Below are 24,103 nucleotides of genomic sequence, written 5' to 3'. Positions count from 1 at the left end.
AGGACATGTAAATCTCTTAAATAACTTTAGAAAATCCCTTAGCCATTTTTCAGTCATCTGTATTAGGAAGAAACTTCCCCAGGTTAGTCCATACAGGGCCAATTCAGTGCTCTTCTACTTTATTCTGAAACACCTATTACTTCTCACTACTGGAGACAGGTGAATGGATTAAGCTGACAACTGGTATGATCCAGTCTACCAATTCCTATGTTCTTATGAGCAGAAATACCCATCTGAGCTGCTTCTCCTTAGTGTAATTTAGAGCTCAGTTGACCTGAACCCAGCTGAGGATCTTGTTGTTAGCGATTTAGTTGCAGAAAACAAAAGTTTCTGTTCATTCATCAGCAAGTATTGGTGACTCACAAGGTTTGGAAAGCCAAAGAGCCACACTCTGATGAACTTGTTTGCCATGCAGAGGTTAATTCCTCAAAGCAAAGGATGTGATTACTATTATCACCATCAGGTTCTCTGTGACAAATGTCTAGAATGGACACACAATCCCAGCTGTCCATCAAAGAAATAGCTACACTTATTCAAGTCTGTGTTTTTCAGATAATGTCATTGAAAGGAGTTTTAGGGGGCCAGTTGGGATGGAAATTTCGTACGAGTGGACAAGTGGTGTAGAAGGAGGAAATAAGATCAAATACATTGTTACAAAACTGGGGACTACGTCCATTCCTACTCCCTCTCTCATGCCCCATGTAGACCTCACTACAATAGTAACTGAGATTTGAAACCTTTCTTCCACTGACACTTGTACCTTCTCTTTAATCTATTCCCTGTTGGGTGTTTCAGGTTTACCTCCATCACAGAAAGATGTCTTGCTCCAGCCTGTGCTATCCAGAATGCGGGGTGACCCATCCCAGTCCAGTTTCTGGTAGCTGCAACGAGCCGTGCGTTAGGCAGTGCCCTGACTCTGAAGTGATCATCAAACCATCACCGGTTGCTGTAACCCTCCCAGGACCAATTCTCAGCACTCTCCCTCAGCAGAGTGAAGTTGGAGCCATTGGAGCACCTATGGTTGTACCCGGCTATGGGGGCTCATTCGGTGTGGGAGGATTGTACGGCTATGGAGGCTGTTACAGAGGATTGTATGGTTACGGGGGATTAGGTGGTTATGGGGGCCATTATGGTTATGGTGGATTGTGTGGTTATGGTGGACTGTGTGGTTATGGGGGAGGTTATGGGGGACTCTGTGGTTAAGGGGGAGGTTACAGTTATGGAGGATTAGGTGGTTATGGGGGATTATGCGGTTACGGAGGATATGGCCATAGGTATCACAATGGATACTGTGGGCCATGTTAATCTTAACAGGAATATCCTAGGAATAAAGGAGAATAGGCCCTACATGTTCTATCCTTTCCACCAATTGTACCTTAAGCATCTCACTTTGAATTTTGGTACGACTGATATATAAAAGAGAAGCTGCATAGTTCTCTGCCTTTGTTATGCTTTGTTTAATTTCCAACCAACTGGGTCTTTAAATGGTTCTGCTCTGTATTATTTCTTCCTGTAACTGTGTACTACAAAAATCATTTGCTTTAAAAACTATAATGCTTCATAATAGCAGTCTTCTGGTTCTCCTTGTTCCTCCCTTCTTGTTTAAAAATCTCAGCAGATTACATTCATTCCTGTGGAGAAGGCAGCACCAGGCACATCTCAAGTTACAGCTTTGAAAGCCATGGAGTGAATCCATCCCTTGACATGGTCTATAGCATTATGCAAGCCCTCCACACAGAGCAGAAGTTGTTTCTTGCATTACCTGGTTAAGCAAAAAGTCTTTTCCTGAAAAGATTTATACAGATTGTCACTTTAAGAATGTACAATTTCCTTTGGTTTCAAGAAGAACAATCAGATGGTTCATGGTTCATAACAGGGTTCAAAAAAGAACTAGATAAATTCATGGAGGATAGGTCCATCAATGGGTATGAGCCAGGATGGACAGGGATGGTGTCCCTAGCCTCTTTTTGCCAGAAGCTGGGAATGAGTGACAGGGGATGGATCACTTGATGATGACCTGTTCTGTTTATTCCCTCTGGAGCACCTGACACTAGCCAGGGCTGTCTCCAGCTTTTTTGCTACCCCAAGTGGCAGAAAAAAGAAAAAGAAAAAAAATCTATCTGCGGCGCTTTGGTGGCAGTTCGATCAAGCTGCTTCAGTCTTTGGTAGCAGCAATTTGGCAGCAGATCCTTCGTTCCCTCTCTTCCTCTTCGGTGGCACTTTGGCGACAGCTCAACGAGGAGGAGAGGGACCCGGACGTGCCGCCCCAATCATGAACGCACTGCCAATCCCTTTCAATTGGCCGCCCAGGAACCTGCTTCCTTCACTGGTGCCTGGAGCCAGCCCTGGCACTGGCCACTGTCAGAAGACAGGATACTGGGCTAGACAGACCTTTAGTCTGATCCAGTAGTGCCATTCTTATGTTCTTATGGTAAGCATCTGTGTGAGTCATTGCATGATAACAGCCCAGTTTTTCATAAGGAAAAGAAAATTGGCCAGCAAATTGCTTGGTTACTACACGGTTGACTATTGCCCCACCTCCTGGAATGGGTAAAGAAACTTTCAAGACAGGCTGCCTTTGCTTCTAAACCACTTTGAAAGTTCAGCTGTTCACTAGAGAGCTCTTCTCAACCTGAACTCCACAAGTAACCTCACTGTTCTATGGAGCTTGCCTTCCCCAGGCTCTCGGTGTTTGAGCTGTGATTATTCATACAAACACTGGGAAATCTTTACTAACCTGGCCATTTGATATAGGTGTGTTATCTTTAGGCCTTTTGGCCAAATAAGTCCCTGTTTCCATCGCTATCGCTACTCCAGGTGCTAAGGATGAATGTTCAAAACAATGTATCTCTGGAATGTCCATTTGCAATCATTTTGAATAATAAACTCTCAAACAGAAACTCTGCTGAAACTTAATTTTGGAGTCAGCAGCCCTCTTTCAGAATAATTATCCTTTTTCCAAGACATTCATTTCTTCTCCTCTGCTGGGACTTCCAGTGACATGCTGTGCCTAACATCCATCTAGAAAGCAGTCTTTTATAACAACCTGTTCGGGGTATAAATTCAACCAAGTCTGCTCCTTGACACCAAATCTGCACTCACTTTGCCATGCTGGAAATGAGCTGACAAAGCAATGGGCAAAGGAGCAGATACAGTTCAGCTTCATATTGAGATTTTGAATTTCAATGCTCCATTAAAACTCAATTAAATTAATCTTCTTCTCACACTTTGCCTTGATGTGCTCATCAGCTGGACAGCAGCTATCTCTATTCCTTGGTAAAATGACTAGACCAATAGTTGATTTCATAGGGATGTTGCAAACGCATCTGAGAGAGTCCATTCTGCTTATATAGACAAATTAGACTAAAGATATCTAGAGCAGTTAGGAATCTCATGTGTGATATGAATTAATGCACAGACCATTAATTCAGTAAAAGAAGCTAATGGTTTTCGAGGTTGCGGCTGCTCACTGCATTCCACATTGCCACTCTTAGATAACGTCCGCTGGGTCTATCAATACATTTTTCTTCAAAATTTTAGTGGCTCTCAGTTCTCAGAAGATGAATATTTTCCACTAATCAAATTTTTGATTTGATGACACAAAAGGAAAAATTATCCAGACCAGCCTGGCTCTTCAAGAACATTCCATAGTACTCACATAGTGAAGGGAGATTTAGCCATCTGGCAACAGTTTTATTTAAGAGCAATACAGCTCTACTCTTCAATATCAGACCATACTAATGGACTCCTACTTGGAATGAAAGAACATAGGCATTGCTCCAGCAGATCAGGTGATTGGTCTTTTTGAAATCAAAGGAAATATTTACATTCTTAAAGTGAAAATCTGTGTAAGTCTTAGTAGGAAAAGGCTTTTTGCTACATAGATAATGCAAGGAAGGACTCCTTCCCTGTGCAGAGGGCCTGTATAATGCTATGAACCACTTAAAGGGCTTTATTCTCCTATCACTCCACGCCTTCAGAAGTTGCAACTTGAGAAGTGCCTGGTGCTGCCTGCTCTACAGGGGTGAATTTTATCCAGCATGATTTTTAAACAAGGAGGGAGGAAAAAAGAAAACCAGAAGACAGATATTATAATGCAGCATAGTTTTTAATGAGAATGAAATTTGCAATGCACAGTTAAAGAAAGAAATAATACAGAGAAGAAAAGATATATTTCAAGTAATTCCAAAAGGGCTATGACTGATCACTCGCTTCCTTGGGATGCATTTGAGGCAAGATGTTCTCGTTCCTATGCTGCAGGTGCAGAGTTGGACAAACAAATTAAAGTGATAATAAATACAACTGATACCTATCTTAATTTCCCTGTTTCTCTCACACTGAGGGGTTAGTGCAAGCAGCCTGAGTGTCATTCAGAATGAGTCCACATGTGACTAAGAGAATAAGCACGTGGTTGGGAAAGCACTGGCAGAAAGAGTTTATAAGCATAATATCAGAAATCGGTCTCTGAGACAAAGGGGCTGAGCAGACACAGCTTGCATTGAATTTAAGTGGAGTCGTGCCTGCCCAGCACTTCTGAAATCTCTGCCTGAATCTAGAGTTTGTTGTTCATTTCCTGGCCTTTTATTTTACCATTGATATTCCTGCAGGTTTAACATGGTGTACAGCTTCCACTCAGGTACCTATGGCAAGGTATCCCAGAACCTCATGCTTCCCCGTAACAGTAAGTTTTCCCATAACCTCCCCCGTAACCACACATGGTTCCACATCCCCAATGGGTCAGATCCAATTCCCTTTGAAATCAATTGGAATCATTCCATTGCCTTCAGTGTGTTTCCTGTCATGACCTTAAGTCTCAAATTTGACTTTTGGCAGGGAATTAATACAAGCATGACCCTGTGCCCAAGGGTGAATTTCACCCTATGGTAATTAAAACTTGACCTAACATTGAATCTCCTTTTGTGTCACAAATTCCGTGTCTCCTCTGTGTCACCAAAGGGCTGCCTAGACCAGATTTCCTCATGGGTCAAGGGAAGGGACTCTAGGGAGTGAAAGGAAGCAGCGATCTTTTGTAGAAAGGTTTTATGCACGAACTGATAAGAAATGGAAGTCTTGAAAGATAATGAAGCTGATTAAGCCCTGGAAGATTCTCAGGAAAAATGGAAGTTATAGCTACTTGGTGTAAGAGGAGATGGCTGTGGGATGTGATTTGACATAGATTCTGACCAGCCGTAGGGCATGTTGCAGAAAACATTCCTGCAAGAACAAGAATGTTGTTTTCATTGTCAAATCTATCCCTAGGAGTGTATTCTATATCTGGGGAAGAAGGCAGAAATGTCCTCCTTTTATTCTGAGACCCTGAACCTAAATCAAATGTGCTGATTTACAACAAGTCTTAACATCCTTACTATCCTTGTTTTATTGGCCTAGAACAATAGGCACATTGACGTGAAGGTCACACGAGTGTCACTTGCAGAAACAGAAATAAAACCTAATACTTCTGACTCCTCCTAACCACAGGCTAAATTCAAAATTCATCCCTGTTACACTTTATTACAAGGCAAGTTTGATAAAATGTCTTGTTAAAAAATGCAAAGAATCCTGTGGCACCTTATAGACTAACAGACATTTTGGAGCATGAGCTTTCGTGGGTGAATACCCACTTCCTCAGATGCATGCTTTTACAGATCCAGACTAACACGGCTACCCTCTGATACTTGTTAAAAAATGTGTGCGTCCTTGCATCTAACCATCGACAATAAAAAATGACTAACATTTTATCCACTTTAATTGTGTTTTCTTTATAGAGGGACAATACTTCTCCAATGGAATTACACATCTGTCATATTTATATCTTTTCCATGAGTACGGTAGCATTGTAAATCACAGTACATAATTCAAGTATCAAAAACTTGCTTTAAGGCATGTCACCCATTGGGACAAAATCACCAACTTCACTGTGTGTGCTGCTTTTTCTTTCCTTGGAAACACATCTCTCTCATGCGTCATAGTGACCCAATAGTAATGCATTCTTTCAGATTTGTGAAACAAGGTACAGGGTGGGCTGTCTCTTTCACATAACCTTCTGTATATTTAAAGCTTGTTCACATGCAATGTAGGAAAAATGGAGTTATGCAAATTTTGTTTTGTAACTAATTAGGCCTTCAAGAGCGCAGGGCCTCCAGGCAGTCCCCCAGGCAGTCCACAAAACTATATAAAAACATTCATGACTTGGAGGTCTCCTAACCACTTCTCTAACTTATTCTCCTCTGTGAAATGGATAAATCCTATTAGACTCGCTCTCTCCAGAACATTTCAGAGGATATCTTGTGATCCTTTTAATTTAGCACTGAACTTTAGATACACGTACTTGTGATTCTTAACAATGGGAAGAGATTTGTTTTTCTCAATTTTTTTCCCATTACCAAGTTGCAGGCATTGGTTTCTTCATGGTTGGATTTTCAGAGCAAGAGATGCATTTGGGATAGTAGTTCCTGTTGATTTTAATTGGAATCTGGGCATTCAAATCCCTTCATCCATCCCAACATGCATCTGTTGAAGTGGGTATTCACCCACAAAAGCTCATGTTCCAAAACGTGTTAGTCTATAAGGTGCCACAGGATTCTTTGCTGCTTTTACAGATCCAGACTAACACGGCTACCCCTCTGATACCAGATCCTTTCAATAGCTCTAAAAATTGTAGCCCCCATTTTTTAATGTAGGGTTTTGAAAGAGACTACCTAAGTTTCCTCCGTAGAGGCCTAATTCATTCTTCTTCTGCTGTATTGTGAAGCAGTGGTAAGTGACACTCATTGAGACAGGATACTGCACTGGATGGGCCACTCATCTCTTTCAATACGCCAATTGCTACCTTCTTGCATGCAGGAGTAATTAGAGGTGCAGGTCCTCATCTGGTCTCACTTAGTGTAGCTCCAGTGAAGTCAGTGGAACGTGGCACATTTACATCAGCTAAGGAAGTGGTATTCAGTATTTTGTTTTGATTTTAAATAAATCCAAACACTATTATTTATTCATCAGCTAGTGTTGGTGATACACTAAGGTTTACAAACTAAAGCACTACATTCTCATCCTGAACTGAACTTGTTTGTAAGTAAAGGTTACATGCTCACATGGACACTAGCATTATTAATGCTATCCCAGCCATGTTCTGTGTTATAATTTCTAATGGACTGAAAATCCCAGGCATTAATCATGGAATTTTTAGATATTTATACTGCTTATAAAAAGGATATTTTAGAAGAAAGAGAGTAACAAGGATTCAAAATAACTGGTTAGGTCCCTCTTCCTCTCTCTCTCCTCCTCTCTCTCTCTCTCTCTTTAGGACTCTAAAGAGAATCCCCAGTTCCAATATAAACTTTTTGTTCAGATTTTTATTCCACAGACCCAAGTATCATAAGTTTACTGCCTTGCCTGCGGTGTGTTTCAAATTGATCTCCACTGCAGAAAGAAGTCTTGTTTCAGGAACATGAGATGTGACAGTCCACAAAGCATGTATGGACAACTTCCACAAGCCTTACATGAGGTTGTGCCCTGAGCCCACAGTGCTGATCCAACCACCACATGCTGTCATGACCTTCTCAGGACCAATTCTCTGTTCTTCCCCTCTGGAAAGCATAGTGGGATCTTCAGCAGCAGCTGACATTGGAGGTGATGATCGGGGCACATGTGATGATAGCGCCTTATAATATTACAGAGGCTTATATAGTTGAGAGGTCCCTGTTGTTCTGGGACATGACACAGTTATCAGGGTCCATCTAGTTAGGAGAGATTCTGTGGTTACAAGGGACCATATGATTGTGAAAAATTATTTGGGCATGGGGTCCATATGGTTGTGGGAGGAATAAAGGGTTGGGGGGATGGTGATGGGGCTATGGGTACCTTAATGGAAACAGTGGGCTACGTTAAACCCAGTGGGCATCTCCAAAGAAAAAGGAAGAACCGGGAAATGAACAACAGGGTACCGATTGAGGTTTTAGCACATAGGCCTTGCTTTGAGAAATGTTGAATATATCAAAATCTTTGTGAAATATTGAAGGAGCTGCATTTAATCAGCACCTCTGCAAACATGCCGAATGTTTCCCAAATTTTACATGATGGGTCTTCTAATGCCTTCCTGGCTATGTGCTTCCTCTATTATCAACACAGTGGGCCTGATCCCCAACTGCACTGTGGGTTTTTACATGTCTCTATAAAGTTCAAATGGAGCAGGAGCCTTAAGGTGTATTTTATCTACATTTATATTGCCTTAAATGCCTTTTTCCAATCCTAGAGGAGTCTCAAAAGGCTTTAGTGTCAATGAAAATCAGGCTAGGTTATCTACTATCCATGAATATGGAGCGTTTCTCTCTGTCTTTTAACTTTCTAACAGCAGCTGCAGAATGGAGAAGCTTTTGGATCGTCATCTTTTATTGTGTTTTCTTTACATTGTGACTGACCAGAGTGATACAAGTAATTAAAAACAGACTTGATTGTGAAACTCTACAACTCTACAACTGCACTAAAGAACTAAGACAACTGTGTCAGAAATACATCACTGTGGATCTGGGATAGGATGTGGCTCTTCATGAAACCATGGAAACGTAGTCTTGCTACTCTGCTTACTTGCTTACTTTATTCTTTTTTTTTTTGACAATTTTCTACTCCCCTTTATTTCAAATTCAAATATATATTGCACTCTACTATTTGTCTAAGATTTATCTCTCTTATGCTGCAGCTCCAAATTCGTTGTTGATCCTGGTGTATGTCTAAGGAGACTGATGAGTTGAGAAATGTCTCTTGGTGACGCAGAGAGAATTGTGCTTGCAGTACTCTAGAGCAAATACCAACTAAGATGGACGAACTGCAATTCTTCAGGTTTGGCAAGGATATAAACTCTTGTGCTTCAGATATAAACTCTTTTTTCTTTTGTGTTGTCAAATCAAAAATTTGATCCGTGGATAAAATTCATCTTTTGGGAACTGAGACCCACAAACATGTTGAAGAAAAACAGTAGAAAATGCAATCTTCTAATGTGCAGTTCCTGCAGTATCAAGCTATGGCAGACCCAGCAGTTTTTATATAAAAGTGCTAATATGGAGTGCAGTGAGCATCAGCTTCCTAAAAAACCATTAGATTCTTGAACTGAAGTAATGGTCAGTGTACTAATCTCTTCGTATCACAGAAGGGATTCCTGACCGCTGCAGATGACTTTGGTGTAGTGTAATTTGTCTTTAGGAGTGGTCAATATCCTTTTCCTTCCAAAAATCTGGGTCGCTGTCCAGCAAAGACTCACACAGACACTTTCCACAAAACATGCAATTACTCTTTTTGAAATCAAAGGAAATATTTACATTGTTAAAGTGAAAATCTGTGTAAGTGTTAGCAGGAAAAGGCTTTTTGCTATACAGATAATGCAAGGAAGAACTCCGCCCCTGTGCAGAGGGCCTGCATAATGCTATGACCACTTAAAGGGCTTAACTCTCCTATCTCTCCATGTCTTCAGAAGTTGCAACTTGAGAGGTATCTGGTGCTCCTTGCTCTATAGGGATGAATTTTATCCAGCACGATTTTTGAACAAGGAAGAAGGAACAAGAAAAACGAGAAGACCAATATTATGATGCAGCATTGTTTTTAATATGAATGAAATTTGCAATACACAGTTAAAGAAAGAAATAACACAGAGCAGAAAGAATCTATTTCAGCTATTTCCGAAAGGGCAGTTACGGATCATCCGCTTCCGTGGGATGCATTTGAGGCAAGATGTTCTCGTTCCTATGCTGCAGGTGCAGAGTTGGACAAACAAATTAAAGTGATAATAAATACAACTGATGCCTGTCTTAATTTCCCTGTTTCCCTCACACTGCGGGGTTAGTGTAAGCAGCCTGAGTGTCAGTCAGAATGTGTCCACACGTGACTAAGAGAATAAGCACGTGGTTGGGAAAGCATTGTCAGAAAGAGTTTATAAGCATAATATCAGAAATCGGTCTCTGAGAGAAAGGGGCTGAGCAGACACAGCTCGTATTGAATTCAAGTGGAGCCGTGCCTGCCCAGCACTTCTGAAATCTCTGTCTGAATCTAGAGCTTGTTCATTTCCTGGTCTTTTCTTTTACCATTGACATTCCTGCAGGTTTAACATGGTGTATAGCTTCCACTCAGGTACCTATGGCAAGATACCCCAGAACCGCATGCTCCCCCATAACCATAACCTCCCCCGTAACCACACAATCCTCTGTAACCTCCCCCGTAACCACACAGTCCACCATAACGGCCCCCGTAACCACTCAATCCCCCATAACCATAACCTCCCCCATAACCACACAATCCTCCGTAACCTCCCCCGTAACCAGAAAGGCCCCCATAACCAGAACGGCCCCCGAAACCATACAATCCTCCATAATTGCCTCCATAGCCGAACAATCCCCCCAAACCATAGGAGCCTCCATAGCCAGGTCCGACCACAGGTGCTCCAGCAGCTCCCACTTCACTATGCTGAGGGAAAGTGCTGAGAATTGATCCTGGTAGGGTCACGACAACCGGTGATGGTTGGATGAGCACTTCAGAGTCAGGGCACTGCCTAACGCACGGCTCGTTGCAGCTGCCAGACACTGGACTGGGACGGGCCACTCCGCATTCTGGATAGGACAGGCTGGAGCAAGACATCTTTCTGTGACGGAGGTAAACCTGAAACACCCAACAGGGAATAGAGTACAGAAAAGGTACCAGTGTCAGTGGAAGAAAGGACTCAAAACCCGGTTACTATTGCAGTGAGATTGCTGTAGGGCACAAGAGAGAGAGGAGGAGTGAACTTAGACTCTCTTTTCGTGGCTATGTTTTTGTTCCTATTTCCTCTTTCTTTGCTTCTTATCCACTCACACTAAACTTCCTTCCCAACTGCCTCCTTTGAAACCCTCTCAATGACCTGTCTGAAAAACAGGAATCTGGAATAAGTGTCTTTATTTCTTTGAAGGACCCCTGGTATGCTGTGTCCATTATAGACATTTCTCAAAGAGAACATGGCTGGGATACTGCTATCATTTCTTTTTCTTTGAGGATTCAACCTCTGCATGCAAACCAGTTGAGTCCAGTGTCAGAGTGTGGCTCTTGGGTTTTCTAAACCTCAGGAGTCACCAATACTTGCTGATGAATAAACAGAAACTTTTCTTTTCTCCAAATAAATCACTAAGACAAGATCCTCTGCTCTGGTAAACTGGGTTCAGATCTGCTGGCTTCCATGGAGTGACCCTAAATTACACCATCTGAGGAGAAGTATCTCCAATGGGTATTTCTGCTCATAAGGAGGTTGGAATACCTAGACTGGATCACACTATTTGTCAGTTTAATAATTCTCCTGCCTCCAATACTAAGGAATAACAGCTGCTTCACAATAAAGTAAAAGACCCCTAAATTGGCCAGGTATGGACTTCCTAATCTAGCCAAGAGAAATATGGCTATGAAATTTTGTAAAGTTACTTTAAAGATTTAAATTCCCTAATTCAATTTCCAGTTAATAGGAAATATGTTTCTCAATTGCATATGGTGCTCCTAAAATCCACACCTTTGGCTTTAAATCATGGATCCACCACAACCTGCTACTGAAGATACACAAGATAATTATGGAACAACACTCTCATCCCTCATAAAAATCACAGACAGTGCGTGCAAGATTCAAGTCTTAAATGGAAATGGATCCTACTGTAACATCTCTTGGGTTAGAAAGAAATTGAGTCAAATTGGACTTACCCAGTTGACCGAGGAGCTGAAGTCTGGAGAAGTGTTTAGAAGAACCCTGAGTCGTAAGAGCTTTTATATAGTTTCTAGGACTGTCTGGAGGATCTGCATTGCATTTTATAGAGGAAGTCCCAATTAGTTACCAAACAATCTTGATGGCCTTGTTAAATCCTCCTTTTGATGGAGCTGTTTTCTCAGGGTTTGGGAGTATTGGGCTAAGCTCAGCCTCAAATAGAGTGACGTGCAAGTTGCAATCTGCGTTCCTAGTATTATTCCAATGACTTTCTTGGTGGTGCAATGAGAATGCATGTCAAGGTGATTCTGAACTGCATCAGGAGCACAATTGGCTGTCATGAGCAGAAATCCACTCTGGTCCTTTCAATTTATGCGGATCATAGTTAGGGGCATTGGATAGTTCATTTAAAACTTGCTAGGAAGCAAGGAGCCATTTTTCTGCATTCTCAAAAACTCCATCCCCAGTGGGTGAGATCCAATTCCCTTTGAAAACAATCAGAATCATTTCTTTGCCTTCAGTGTTTTTCCTGTCATGACTTTAAGTCTCAAACTCACCTTTTGGCAGAGGGATAGTAAAATGCCTATGGACAACTTTAGCCCCAGTTTAAAATTTCAAACCATGTTTTAGCAGGGACTTCAGTGGAGCGTGGGCCTTTGTGATGGCCCTCTGCCCAGAGGTGAATTTCACCTTAGGGTGATTAAACCTTGGTCTAACATTGGACCTCCACTTGTATCACCAATGCTACCTCAAAGGGTTTCCTAAACCAGATTTGCTCATGGGTTGATGGAAGGGATAGTGGGGAGTTAGAGGAAGCAGTGCTCTGAACCTCTTTCAATTTGAAGCAACTTTGCCGATTTACACCAAGAGAGCACCTTCATTGTTCTATAAATACACCAAATGCAAAATTACATTAGAAAGAAAGTGAAATATCCCCAAATTCTGTGACTTTGAATCGTGACCTGATTAAAGGAATGACATGAGAAACCTTGGCCTCTTTTTTTTTTAAGTGACTCTATTACTCATTGCAGAGGTGCCTAACCCCAGGAACAATTTATTAATCTTCTAATACAACCCTTTTTATGTGTGAAAAAAACTAATGAATGTTTACGAGGTGCTTTGAAGCCTTGAGTTCTGAGAATGATGAAGAACTTCCAGCCTTAACATGCTCATTATCCTTGTTTTATCTGCATAGAACACTAGGCACATGGAGCTGAAGGTCACACGGGTGTCAGTTGCAGAAAAACCCAATAGCTCTGATTCCCACTACCACAGATCAAGCTCAAGGTTCAACAAATTCAACAATTTAACTCAAACCTTTTCTAGAAAAGAGCACTGCTTCCTCTAACTCCCCACTATCCCTTCCATCAACCCATGAGCAAATCTGGTTTAGGAAACCCTTTGAGGTAGCATTGGTGATACAAGTGGAGGTCCAATGTTAGACCAAGGTTTAATCACCCTAAGGTGAAATTCACCTCTGGGCAGAGGGCCATCACAAAGGCCCACGCTCCACTGAAGTCCCTGCTAAAACATAGTTTGAAATTTTAAACTGGGGCTAAAGTTGTCCATAGGCATTTTACTATCCCTCTGCCAAAAGGTGAGTTTGAGACTTAAAGTCATGACAGGAAAAACACTGAAGGCAAAGAAATGATTCTGATTGTTTTCAAAGGGAATTGGATCTCACCCACTGGGGATGGAGTTTTTGAGAATGCAGAAAAATGGCTCCTTGCTTCCTAGCAAGTTTTAAATGAACTATCCAATGCCCCTAACTATGATCCGCATAAATTGAAAGGACCAGAGTGGATTTCTGCTCATGACAGCCAATTGTGCTCCTGATGCAGTTCAGAATCACCTTGACATGCATTCTCATTGCACCACCAAGAAAGTCATTGGAATAATACTAGGAACGCAGATTGCAACTTGCACGTCACTCTATTTGAGGCTGAGCTTAGCCCAATACTCCTAAACCCTGAGAAAACAGCTCCATCAAAAGGAGGATTTCACAAGACCATCAAGTCTGTGTGGTAACTAATTGGGACTTCCTGTACAAAACGCATCACAGATCCTGCAGGCAGTCCTAGAAACTGTATAAAAGTGCTCATGACTCAGGGTTCTTCTAAACACTTCTCCAGACTTCAGCTCCTCGGTCAACTGGGTAAGTCCAATTTGACTCAATTTCTTTCTAACCCAAGAGATGTTACAGTAGGATCCATTTCCATTTAAGACTTGAATCTTGCACACACTGTCTGTGATTTTTATGAGGGATGAGAGTGTTGTTCCATAATTATCTTGTGTATCTTCAGTAGCAGGTTGTGGTGGATCCATGATTTAAAGCCAAAGGTGTGGATTTTAGGAGCACCATATGCAATTGAGAAACATATTTCCTATTAACTGGAAATTGAATTAGGGAATTTAAATCTTTAAAGTAACTTTACAAAATTTCATAGCCATATTTCTCTTGGCTAGATTAGGAAGTCCATACCTGGCCAATTTAGGGGTCTTTTACTTTATTGTGAAGCAGCTGTTATTCCTTAGTATTGGAGGCAGGAGAGTTATTAAACTGACAAATAGTGTGATCCAGTCTAGGTATTCCAACCTCCTTATGAGCAGAAATACCCATTGGAGATACTTCTCCTCAGATGGTGTAATTTAGGGTCACTCAATGGAAGCCAGCAGACCTGAACCCAGTTTACCAGAGCAGAGGATTTTGTCTTAGTGATTTATTTGGAAAAAAGAAAAGTTTCTGTTTATTCATCAGCAAGTATTGGTGACTCCTGAGGTTTAGAAAACCCAAGAGCCACACTCTGACACTGGACTCAACTGGTTTGCATGCAGAGGTTGAATCCTCAAAAGAAAGGAAAAGATCATCAGTATCCCAGCCATGTTCTCTTTGAGAAATGTCTATAATGGACACAGCAGACCAGGGGTCCTTCAAAGAAATAAGGACACTTATTCCAGGTGGTGTTTTTCAGACAGGTCATTGAGAGGGTTTCAAAGGAGGCAGTTGGGAAGGAAGTTTAGTGTGAGTGGATAAGAAGCAAAGAAAGAGGAAATATGAACAAAAACATAGCCACCAATAGAGAGTCTAAGCCCACTCCTCCTCTCTCTCTTGTGCCCTACAGCAATGTCACTGCAATAGTAACTGGGTTCTGAGTCCTTTCTTCCACTGACACTGGTACCTTTTCTGTACTCTATTCCCTGCTGGGTGTTTCAGGTTTACCTCCATCACAGAAAGATGTCTTGCTCCAGCCTGTGCTATCCAGAATGCGGAGTGGCCCGTCCCAGTCCAGTGTCTGGCAGCTGCAATGAGCCGTGCGTTAGGCAGTGCCCTGACTCTGAAGTGACCATCCAGCCACCATTGGTTGTCGTGACCATCCCAGGACCAATTCTCAGCACTTTCCCTCAGCATAGTGAAGTGGGAGCTGCTGGAGCACCTGTGGTCGGACCTGGCTATGGAGGCTCCTATGGTTTGGGGGGATTGTTCGGCTATGGAGGCAATTATGGAGGATTGTATGGTTTCGGGGGCCGTTCTGGTTATGGGGGCCTTTCTGGTTACGGGGGAGGTTACGGAGGATTGTGTGGTTATGGGGGAGGTTATGGTTATGGGGGATTGAGTGGTTACGGGGGCCGTTATGGTGGACTGTGTGGTTACGGGGGAGGTTACAGAGGATTGTGTGGTTACGGGGGAGGTTACGGTTATGGGGGAGCATGCGGTTCTGGGGTATCTTGCCATAGGTACCTGAGTGGAAGCTGTACACCATGTTAAACCTGCAGGAATGTCAATGGTAAAAGAAAAGACCAGGAAATGAACAACAAGCTCTAGATTCAGACAGAGATTTCAGAAGTGCTGGGCAGGCATGCCTCCACTTGAATTCAATACGAGCTGTGTCTGCTCAGCCCCTTTCTCTCAGAGACCGATTTCTGATATTATGCTTATAAACTCTTTCTGACAATGCTTTCCCAACCACGTGCTTATTCTCTTAGTCACATGTGGACACATTCTGAATGACACTCAGGCTGCTTACGCTAACCCCGCAGTGTGAGGGAAACAGGGAAATTAAGACTGGCATCAGTTGTATTTATTATCACTTTAATTTGTTTGTCCAACTCTGCACCTGCAGCATAGGAACGAGAACATCTTGCCTCAAATGCATCCCAAGGAAGTAGGTGATCCGTCACCGCCCTTTCGGAAATAGCTGAAATAGATTCTTTCTGCTCTGTGTTATTTCTTTCTTTAACTGTGTATTGCAAATTTCATTCATATTAAAAACAATGCTGCATCTTAATATTGGTCTTCTCGTTTTTCTTGTTCCTTCTTCCTTGTTCAAAAATCGTGCTGGATAAAATTCATCCCTATAGAGCAAGCAGCACCAGATACCTCTCAAGTTGCAGCTTCTGAAGACATGGAGAGATAGGAGAGTTAAGCCCTTTAAGTGGTTCACAGCATTATGCAGGCCCTCTGCACAGGGGCGGAGTTCTTCCTTGCTTTATCTGTATAGCAAAAAGCCTTTTCCTGCTAACACTTACACAGATTTTCACTTTAACAATGTCAATATTTCCTTTGATTTCAAAAAGAGTAATTGCATGTTTTGTGGAAAGTGTCTGTGTGAGTGTTTGCTGGACAGCGACCCAGATTTTTGGAAGGAAAAGGAAATTGACCACTCCTAAAGACAAATTACACTACACCAAAGTCATCTGCAGCGGTCAGGAATCCCTTCTGTGATACGAAGAGATTAGTACACTGACCATTACTTCAGTTCAAGAATCTAATGGTTTTTTAGGAAGCTGATGCTCACTGCACTCCATATTAGCACTTTTATATAAAAACTGCTGGGTCTGCCATAGCTTGATATTGCAGGAACTGCACATTAGAAGATTGCATTTTCTACTGTTTTTCTTCAACATGTTTGTGGGTCTCAGTTCCCAAAAGATGAATTTTATCCACGGATCAAATTTTTGATTTGACAACACAAAAGAAAAAAGAGTTTATATCTGAAGCACAAGAGTTTATATCCTTGCCAAACCTGAAGAATTGCAGTTCGTCCATCTTAGTTGGTATTTGCTCTAGAGTACTGCAAGCACAATTCTCTCTGCGTCACCAAGAGACATTTCTCAACTCATCAGTCTCCTTAGACATACACCAGGATCAACAACGAATTTGGAGCTGCAGCATTAGAAAGATAAATCTTAGACAAATAGTAGAGTGTAATATATATTTGAATTTGAAATAAAGGGGAGTAGAAAATTGTCAAAAATAAAAAAGAATAAAGTAAGCAAGTAAGCAGAGTAGCAAGACTACGTTTCCATGGTTTCATGAAGAGCCACATCCTATCCCAGATCCACAGTGATGTATTTCTGACACAGTTGTCTTAGTTCTTTAGTGCAGTTGTAGAGTTGTAGAGTTTCACAATCAAGTCTGTTTTTAATTACTTGTATCACTCTGGTCAGTCACAATGTAAAGAAAACACAATAAAAGATGACGATCCAAAAGCTTCTCCATTCTGCAGCTGCTGTTAGAAAGTTAAAAGGCAGAAAGAAACGCTCCATATTCATGGATAGGAGATAACCTAGCCTGATTTTCATTGACACTAAAGCCTTTTGAGACTGCTCTAGGATTGGAAAGAGGCATTAAAGTCAATTAGTACACTGACCATTACTTCAATACAAGAGTCTAATTTTTTTTTAGGAAGCTGTTCCTCAAAGTGCTCCATATTACCATTTTTATAAAGAATCCAAGTCTGTTAATTTCTTTTCCATGATTATGATAACATTGTAAATTCCAGTATATAATTCAAGCTTCAAAAACTTGCTTTAAGGCAGTGGTTCCCAAATTTGTTCCGCTGCTTGTGCAGGGAAAGCCCTTAGTGGGCCGGGCTGGTTTGTTTACCTGCCGTGTCAGCAGGTTTGGCCGATCACAGCTCTGAATGGCCACGGTTCACTGCTCCAGGCCAATGGGAACTGCTGGAAGCAGCAGCCAGTATGTCCCTTGGTCCACGCCACTTCCAGAGCTCCCATTGGCCTTGAGCAGCAAACCGCAGTCATTGGGAGCCGCAATCGGCTGAACCTGCAGACGCAACAGGTAAACAAACCAGCCTGGCCCTCCAGGGGCTTTCACTGCACAAGTGGGGGAACCACTTCTTTAAGACTTGTCACCCTTTGGGACAAAGACGCCAACTGCACTGTGTGTGCTACTTTTTCTCTCCTTGGAAACACATCTCTCTCATAGAAAGATTCATAGATTCTAGGGTCAGAAGGGACCAATGTGATCATCTAGTCCAACCCCCTGCACAAAGCAGGCCACAGAGCCCTACCCATCCACTTCTATAACAAACCCCTAACCTATGCCTGAGTTATTGAAGTCTTCAAATTGTGGTTTGAAGACCTCAAGCTGCAGAGAATCCACCAGCAAGTGACCCATGCCCCAAGCTGCAGGGGAAGGCGAAAAACCTCCAGGGCCTTTGCCAATCTGCCCTGGAGGAAAATTCCCTCCCAACCCAAAATATGGAGATCAGCTAAACCCTGATCATGTGGGCAAGACTCACCAGCCAGCACTCAGAAAAGAATTCTCTGCAGTAACTCAGATCCCATCCCATCCAACATCCCATCACCAACCACTGGGCATACTTATCTGGCGATAATCAAAGATCAATTGCCAAAATTAGGCTCTCCCATCATACCATCCCTTCCATAAACTTATCAAGCTTAATCTTAAAGCCAGATATGTCTTCTGCCCCCACTACTCCCCTCTCATGGGTCATAGTCATCCAATAGCAATGAATTCTTTCAGATTTGTGAAATAAAGTACAGGGTATGTCATCTCTTTAACACAGCCTTCTTTATACATGAGGATAATAATTGTCCAAAGAAATTACAAGTGTGCACATTTCAAGTTTGTTCATGTGTTGTACAGGAATAAAACTCTCCATATTGAATTCAAACGTGGTACCAGATAATTTAATTCAATTCAATTTGGTAACAGATAATTTAAATCTGCTCAAATATAAATACCCACCACTGGGCCAACACCTTCAAATAGAGACAGTTATAGTGGAGCGCAAAGCCCTTGATTGTTGATTATGGTTCACATTTAGATCAGAAGACGTTTCACTAAAAAATTCCCCAAAAAATCATCAGAACAAAATAAGAACAATTCCAGAATGAGCCTCTCTAAGAGTTACTCTCGGCTGAGTGACATAGTTGGAGGCAATGAGCAGCAAGTGTCCAGTCTGGTTCAAGAGATGTAGTTAATTTTTGGCATGAATAGTCCCAACTATTGGTCTGTTTTTTTTTGACTCTGCCAATCACTCCCTGTCTGACCTTAGTTCACCTCTGTGCCAATAAGATATCTTTAGCTCTTTCGAAATTCATCGTCTGAGGCTTCCTCTGATCTAAGCATTTCTAAGCACTTCATAACCTCTCATCAAATTTTATACAGTCAAAGAGATGTATTATTATAGTAGCAATAACATTTACTGGGTTTAGATGTTCCAATATTAATGATTAGATTCACTTTAAAAACGTATGTCAAGGTCTCAGATATCATTCCAGTACTCAGTTTGTAATTTGCAGCCTGAAATTGGGGATCTTTGATTTTCATTCAAGGTAGCTTTGCATTTCCCTTTTATATCTATTTTACAGTTTAAGGGTGGATGTTGAGCCAGTGTGTACCAGCACAGCTTCAAATTGAAGAAAGCCATTTTTATCCAGGCTAGCTTAGAGAAAACCTTGTGTGGAGTGCATCTGTCTGAGCATACTCGGCACTTTCAGCCGCAACTGCTCAGGTGCAATGTACAGTGAAGTCAATGGGAAACATCAGCTACTGCAACTCCATTCATGAGCAGCCAAGAGAATTGGGTCCTGTAAGAGAATTCAGCTTGTAAAGAAGAGGAAGAAGCACAGAACAGACAGAGTTAAGGAGTACTTCTTCAGTAGTCCACTTTCTGTGAGAGGAGATTGGATTAATTCCAAGTTTGACCAACCTAGGGCATTCTGCAGAACGCTTTTCAGCTGTAATTAGAATGTTCTGTAAAGTAGAAAATACACCCCCAATGCCATTTCTTCTAACCTCAGCTGTGTCAATGCCTTCCCTCAACTAAAGTGTATGGAATGGCACTGATGTACCCTGGCTCAGCATCTGCCCCTTGAGCTTTACAAAGGAATGTTTTTTAAGGAAAGGGAAATGAAAAGCACACTGAGGTAACAGATACATTGGGAGCACGTGGCATAGTCAGAAATAAAACCCAATAATAGGCCACATACTCACCTTGGCTTCTCTATTACATTGAACAGTTGCCATTCTAGGCTTCCAAATAGGCCACTGCAGCAACAATGAAGTCAGTAGAATAAAAGCAGGAATGTAGCTGGTCCATAAAGTTTTAAGATGAGAGTTTATGGTGCAAGGTGCATCTCACACCATGTGGAGTTAGGAACAAGCTAATCATCAGAACCACAGCTGGAAAAAATACATCAATTGAAGGAGTTACATAAAGTTTGTTTTGTAACTAATTAAGCCTTCAGAAACGCAGGGCCTCTGAAGTCCCCCAGGCAGTCTACAAAACTCTATAAAAACACTCAAGATTCCAAAGTCTTCCAATCACTTCTCTGACTTATTCTCCTCTGTGAAATGAATAAGTCTCTGTATGTATAAATATCTCCTGTCTGTGTGTTCCATTCTATGCATCTGAAGAAGTGAGCTGTAGCCCACGAAATCTCATGCTGAAATAAATTTGTTAGTCTCTAAGGTGCCACAAGTACTCCTGTTCTTTTTATCTGAGGAAGCATTCAGATGATGCGTTCGTGATCCTTTTAATTTAGCCCTGAATCTTAGACATATGCATTTGTGTGAACAGCTTCAACAAGCCTTACATAAGGTAGTGCCTTGAACCCACAGTGCTGATCCAACCACCATGCTCTGCAATACCAAGCTATGGTGCACCCGGGGGTGGGGGGATTCCCATAAAAGTGGTAATATGGAATGCAGTGAGGAACAGCTTCCTAAAAAAACATTAGATTCTTGGATTGAAGTAATGGTCAGTGTACTAATCTCTTTGTATCACAGAAGGGATTCCTGACTGCTGCAGATGACTTTGGTGTAGTGTAATTTCTCTTTAAGGGTGGTCAATTTCCTTTTCCTTCCAAAAATCTGGGTGGCTATTCAGCAAAGATTAACACAGACACTTTCCATGAACCATGTGATTGGTCTTTTTGAAATCAAAGGAAATATTTACATTTTTAAAGTGAAAATCTGTGTAAGTATTAGCAGGAAAAGGCTTTTTGCTACAAAGTTAATGCAAGGAAAAACTCCACCCCTGTGCAGAGGGCCTGCATAATGCTATGAACCACTTAAAGGGCTTTATTCTCCTATCACTCCATGCTTCAAATGTTTCAACTTCAGAAGTGCCTGGTGCTGCCTGCTCTACAGGGATGAATTTTATCCAGCACACTTTTTAAACAAGGAGGGAGCAACAAGGAAAACGAGAAGACCAATATTATGATGCAGTATTGTTTTTAATATGAATGAAATTTGCAATACACAGTTAAAGAAAGAAATAACACAGAGCAGAAAGAATCTATTTCAGCTATTTCCAAAAGGGCAGTGACGGATCACCCGCTTCCTTGGGATGCATTTGAGGCAAGATGTTCTCGTTCCTATGCTGCAAGTGCAGAGTTGGACAAACAAATTAAAGTGATAATAATACAACTGATGCCTGTCTTAATTTCCTTGTTTCCCTCACTCTGCGGGGTTAGTGTAAGCAGCCTGAGTGTCATTCAGAATGTGTCCACGTGTGACTAAAAGAATAAGCACGTGGTTGGGAAAGTATTGTCAGAAAGAGTTTATAAGCATAATATCAGAAATCGGTCTCTGAGAGAAAGGGGCTGAGCAGACACAGCTTGCATTGAATTTAAGTGGAGTCGTGCCTGCCCAGCACTTCTGAAATCTCTGTCTGAATCTAGAGCTTGTTGTTCATTTCCTGGTCTTTTCTTTTACCATTGACATTCCTGCAGATTTAACATGGTGTACAGCTTCCACTCAGGTACCTATGGCAAGATACCCCAGAACCGCATGCTCCCCCATCACCGTAACCTCCCCCGTAACCACACAGTCCACCATAACGGCCCGCGTAACCACTCAATCCCCCATAACCATAACGGCCCCCGGAACCATACAATCCTCCATAAGGGCCTCCATAGCCATACAATCCCCCTAAACCGAATGAGCCTCCATAGCCAGATCCGACCACAGGTGCTCCAACAGCTCCCACTTCACTCTGCTGAGGGAAAGTGCTGAGAATTGGTCCTGGGATGGTCACGACAACCGGTGATGGTTGGATGAGCACTTCAGAGTCAGGGCACTGCCTAACACACGGCTCGTTGCAGCTGCCGGAAACTGGACTGGGACGGGCCACCCCGCATTCTGGATAGGACAGGCTGGAGCAAGACATCTTTCTGTGATGGAGGTAAACCTGAAACACCCAACAGGGAATAGAGTACAGAAAAGGTACCAGTGTCAGTGGAAGAAAGGACTCAGAACCCGGTTACTATTGCAGTGAGATTGCTGTAGGGCACAAGAGAGAGAGGAGGAGTGGACTTAGACTCTCTATTCGTGGCTATGTTTTTGTTCCTATTTCCTCTTTCTTTGCTTCTTATCCACTCACACTAAACTTCCTTCCCAACTGTCTCCTTTGAAACCTTCTCAATGACCTGTCTGAAAAACACCACCTGGAATAAGTGTCCTTATTTCTTTGAAGGACCCCTGGTATGCTGTGTCCATTATAGACATTTCTCAAAGAGAACATGGCTGGGATAATGTTGATCTTTTCCTTTCCTTTGAGGGTTCAACCTCTGCATGCAAACCAGTTGAATCCAGCGTCAGAGTGTGGCTCTTTGGTTTCCTAGACCTTGGGAGTCATCAATACTTGCTAATGAAGGAACAGAAACTTTTCCTTTCTCCAAATAATCACTAAGGACAAGATCCTCAGACTTTGTACTCTGGTAAAATGGCTTCCATGGAGCCACAATCAATTACATCAACTGAGGGAAAGCATTTTCAATGGGTATTTCTGTTCATAACAATGTAGGAATTGCTAGACTGGACCACACCAGTTGTCACCTTAATAATTCTCCTGGCTCCAATAGTGAGGAGTAACAGCTACTTCAGAACAAAGAAGACCCTTGAATTGCCCATTTATGGATGAAGGTGGAGAAGTTTCTTCCTCATCTATCCAAGAGAAAAATGGATAAGGGACGTTCTAATGTTACTTTAAAGATTTGAATGCCCTAATTCTATATCCAGTTAATAGGAAATATGTTTCCCGGTTGCATATGGTGCTCCTAAAATCACCAACTTTGGCTTCAAATAACTACACCAGATAATTATGGAAGAACACCCTATTCCCTGTTAAAAATCACAGAGAGAACATGCAAGATTGAGTCTTTAATGAAAATGGACCCTACTGTGACAGCTCTTGGACTAGAAAGAGAGTGAGTCAAATTGGACTTACCTAGTTCACTGAAGAGATGAAGTCCAAAGAAGCGTTTAGAAGAAACCTGAGCCGTGAATACTTTTATACAGTTTCTAGGACTGCCTGGAGGATTTGTGATGCGTTTCTTACAGGAGGTCCCAATTAGTTACCACACACCTTGATTACCTCGGTAAATCCTCCTTTTGACCATGCTTTTTCTCAGGGTGTGGGATTATTTGGCTAATCCTAATAATGTGCTTTGCAGTTTGCATTCCTGTGTCATTCCAGTGACTTTCTTGGTGGTGCAAGAAGAATGCATGTCAAGGTGATTCAGAGCTGCACCAGTAGCACAACTGGCTGTACTGAACAGATATCCCCTTTGATCCTTTCAGTTCATACAGGTCATAGTTAGGGGCAATGGACATTTCATTATAAACTTGCTAGAAAGCAGAGATCTATTTTTCTGCATTCTCATGACCCCCATTCCCTGCTCAGATCCAATTCCCTTTGTAATCAATCAGAAATATTCGATAGCCTTCAGTCTCAAATTCACCCTTTGGCAGGGGGATAGAACAATGCCTATGGACAACTTTAGTTCTACTTTAAACTTTCAAACTATGTCTTAGCAAGGACTTAAGTATAGTATGAGCCTTTGTAATGACCCTCTGCCTGGGAGCGAATTTCACACTACGGTTATTGAAATTTGACCTAGCATTGGACCTCCACTTGTGTCACCCGTGCTGTCTCAGAGGGATGCCTAGAGTTGATTTACTGATGGGTCAAGGGAAGGGACAGTAAGGAGTGAAAGGAAGCAGTGCTCTTCTACAGAATGGTTTTGAGTTAAGCTGTGAAACTTGTACTCTATCAGAAACCATCTCTCTGTGACTGAGCTGACAAGAAACTGAGGTCTTGCAAGATAATGCAGCTGACCAAGCCTGGAAGA

General features: G+C 42.0%; 2 protein-coding genes across 2 annotated transcripts; one reads left to right on the top strand and one right to left on the bottom strand.

Moving 5' to 3' along the window:
- Positions 1-816: 816 nt before the first annotated feature.
- On the top strand, positions 817-15,464 carry LOC115639609 (shematrin-like protein 2). The gene is given in 3 exon segments (XM_030542592.1): positions 817-1,291; positions 13,831-13,853; positions 14,913-15,464. Coding segments are annotated over 3 exon segments (1,050 nt in total).
- Positions 10,087-10,617, bottom strand: LOC115639361 (claw keratin-like). The gene has a single exon (XM_030542042.1). The coding sequence runs from the start codon at positions 10,615-10,617 to the stop codon at positions 10,087-10,089; it is 531 nt and encodes a 176-aa protein (XP_030397902.1).
- Positions 15,465-24,103: the final 8,639 nt, after the last annotated feature.

This window comes from Gopherus evgoodei, chromosome 24 (genome assembly GCF_007399415.2).
Source record: "Gopherus evgoodei ecotype Sinaloan lineage chromosome 24, rGopEvg1_v1.p, whole genome shotgun sequence".
Lineage (NCBI taxonomy): Eukaryota > Metazoa > Chordata > Testudines > Testudinidae > Gopherus > Gopherus evgoodei.
The sequence above is the reverse complement of the archived record's forward strand: the minus strand, read 5'-3'. Positions and strand labels throughout refer to the sequence as shown.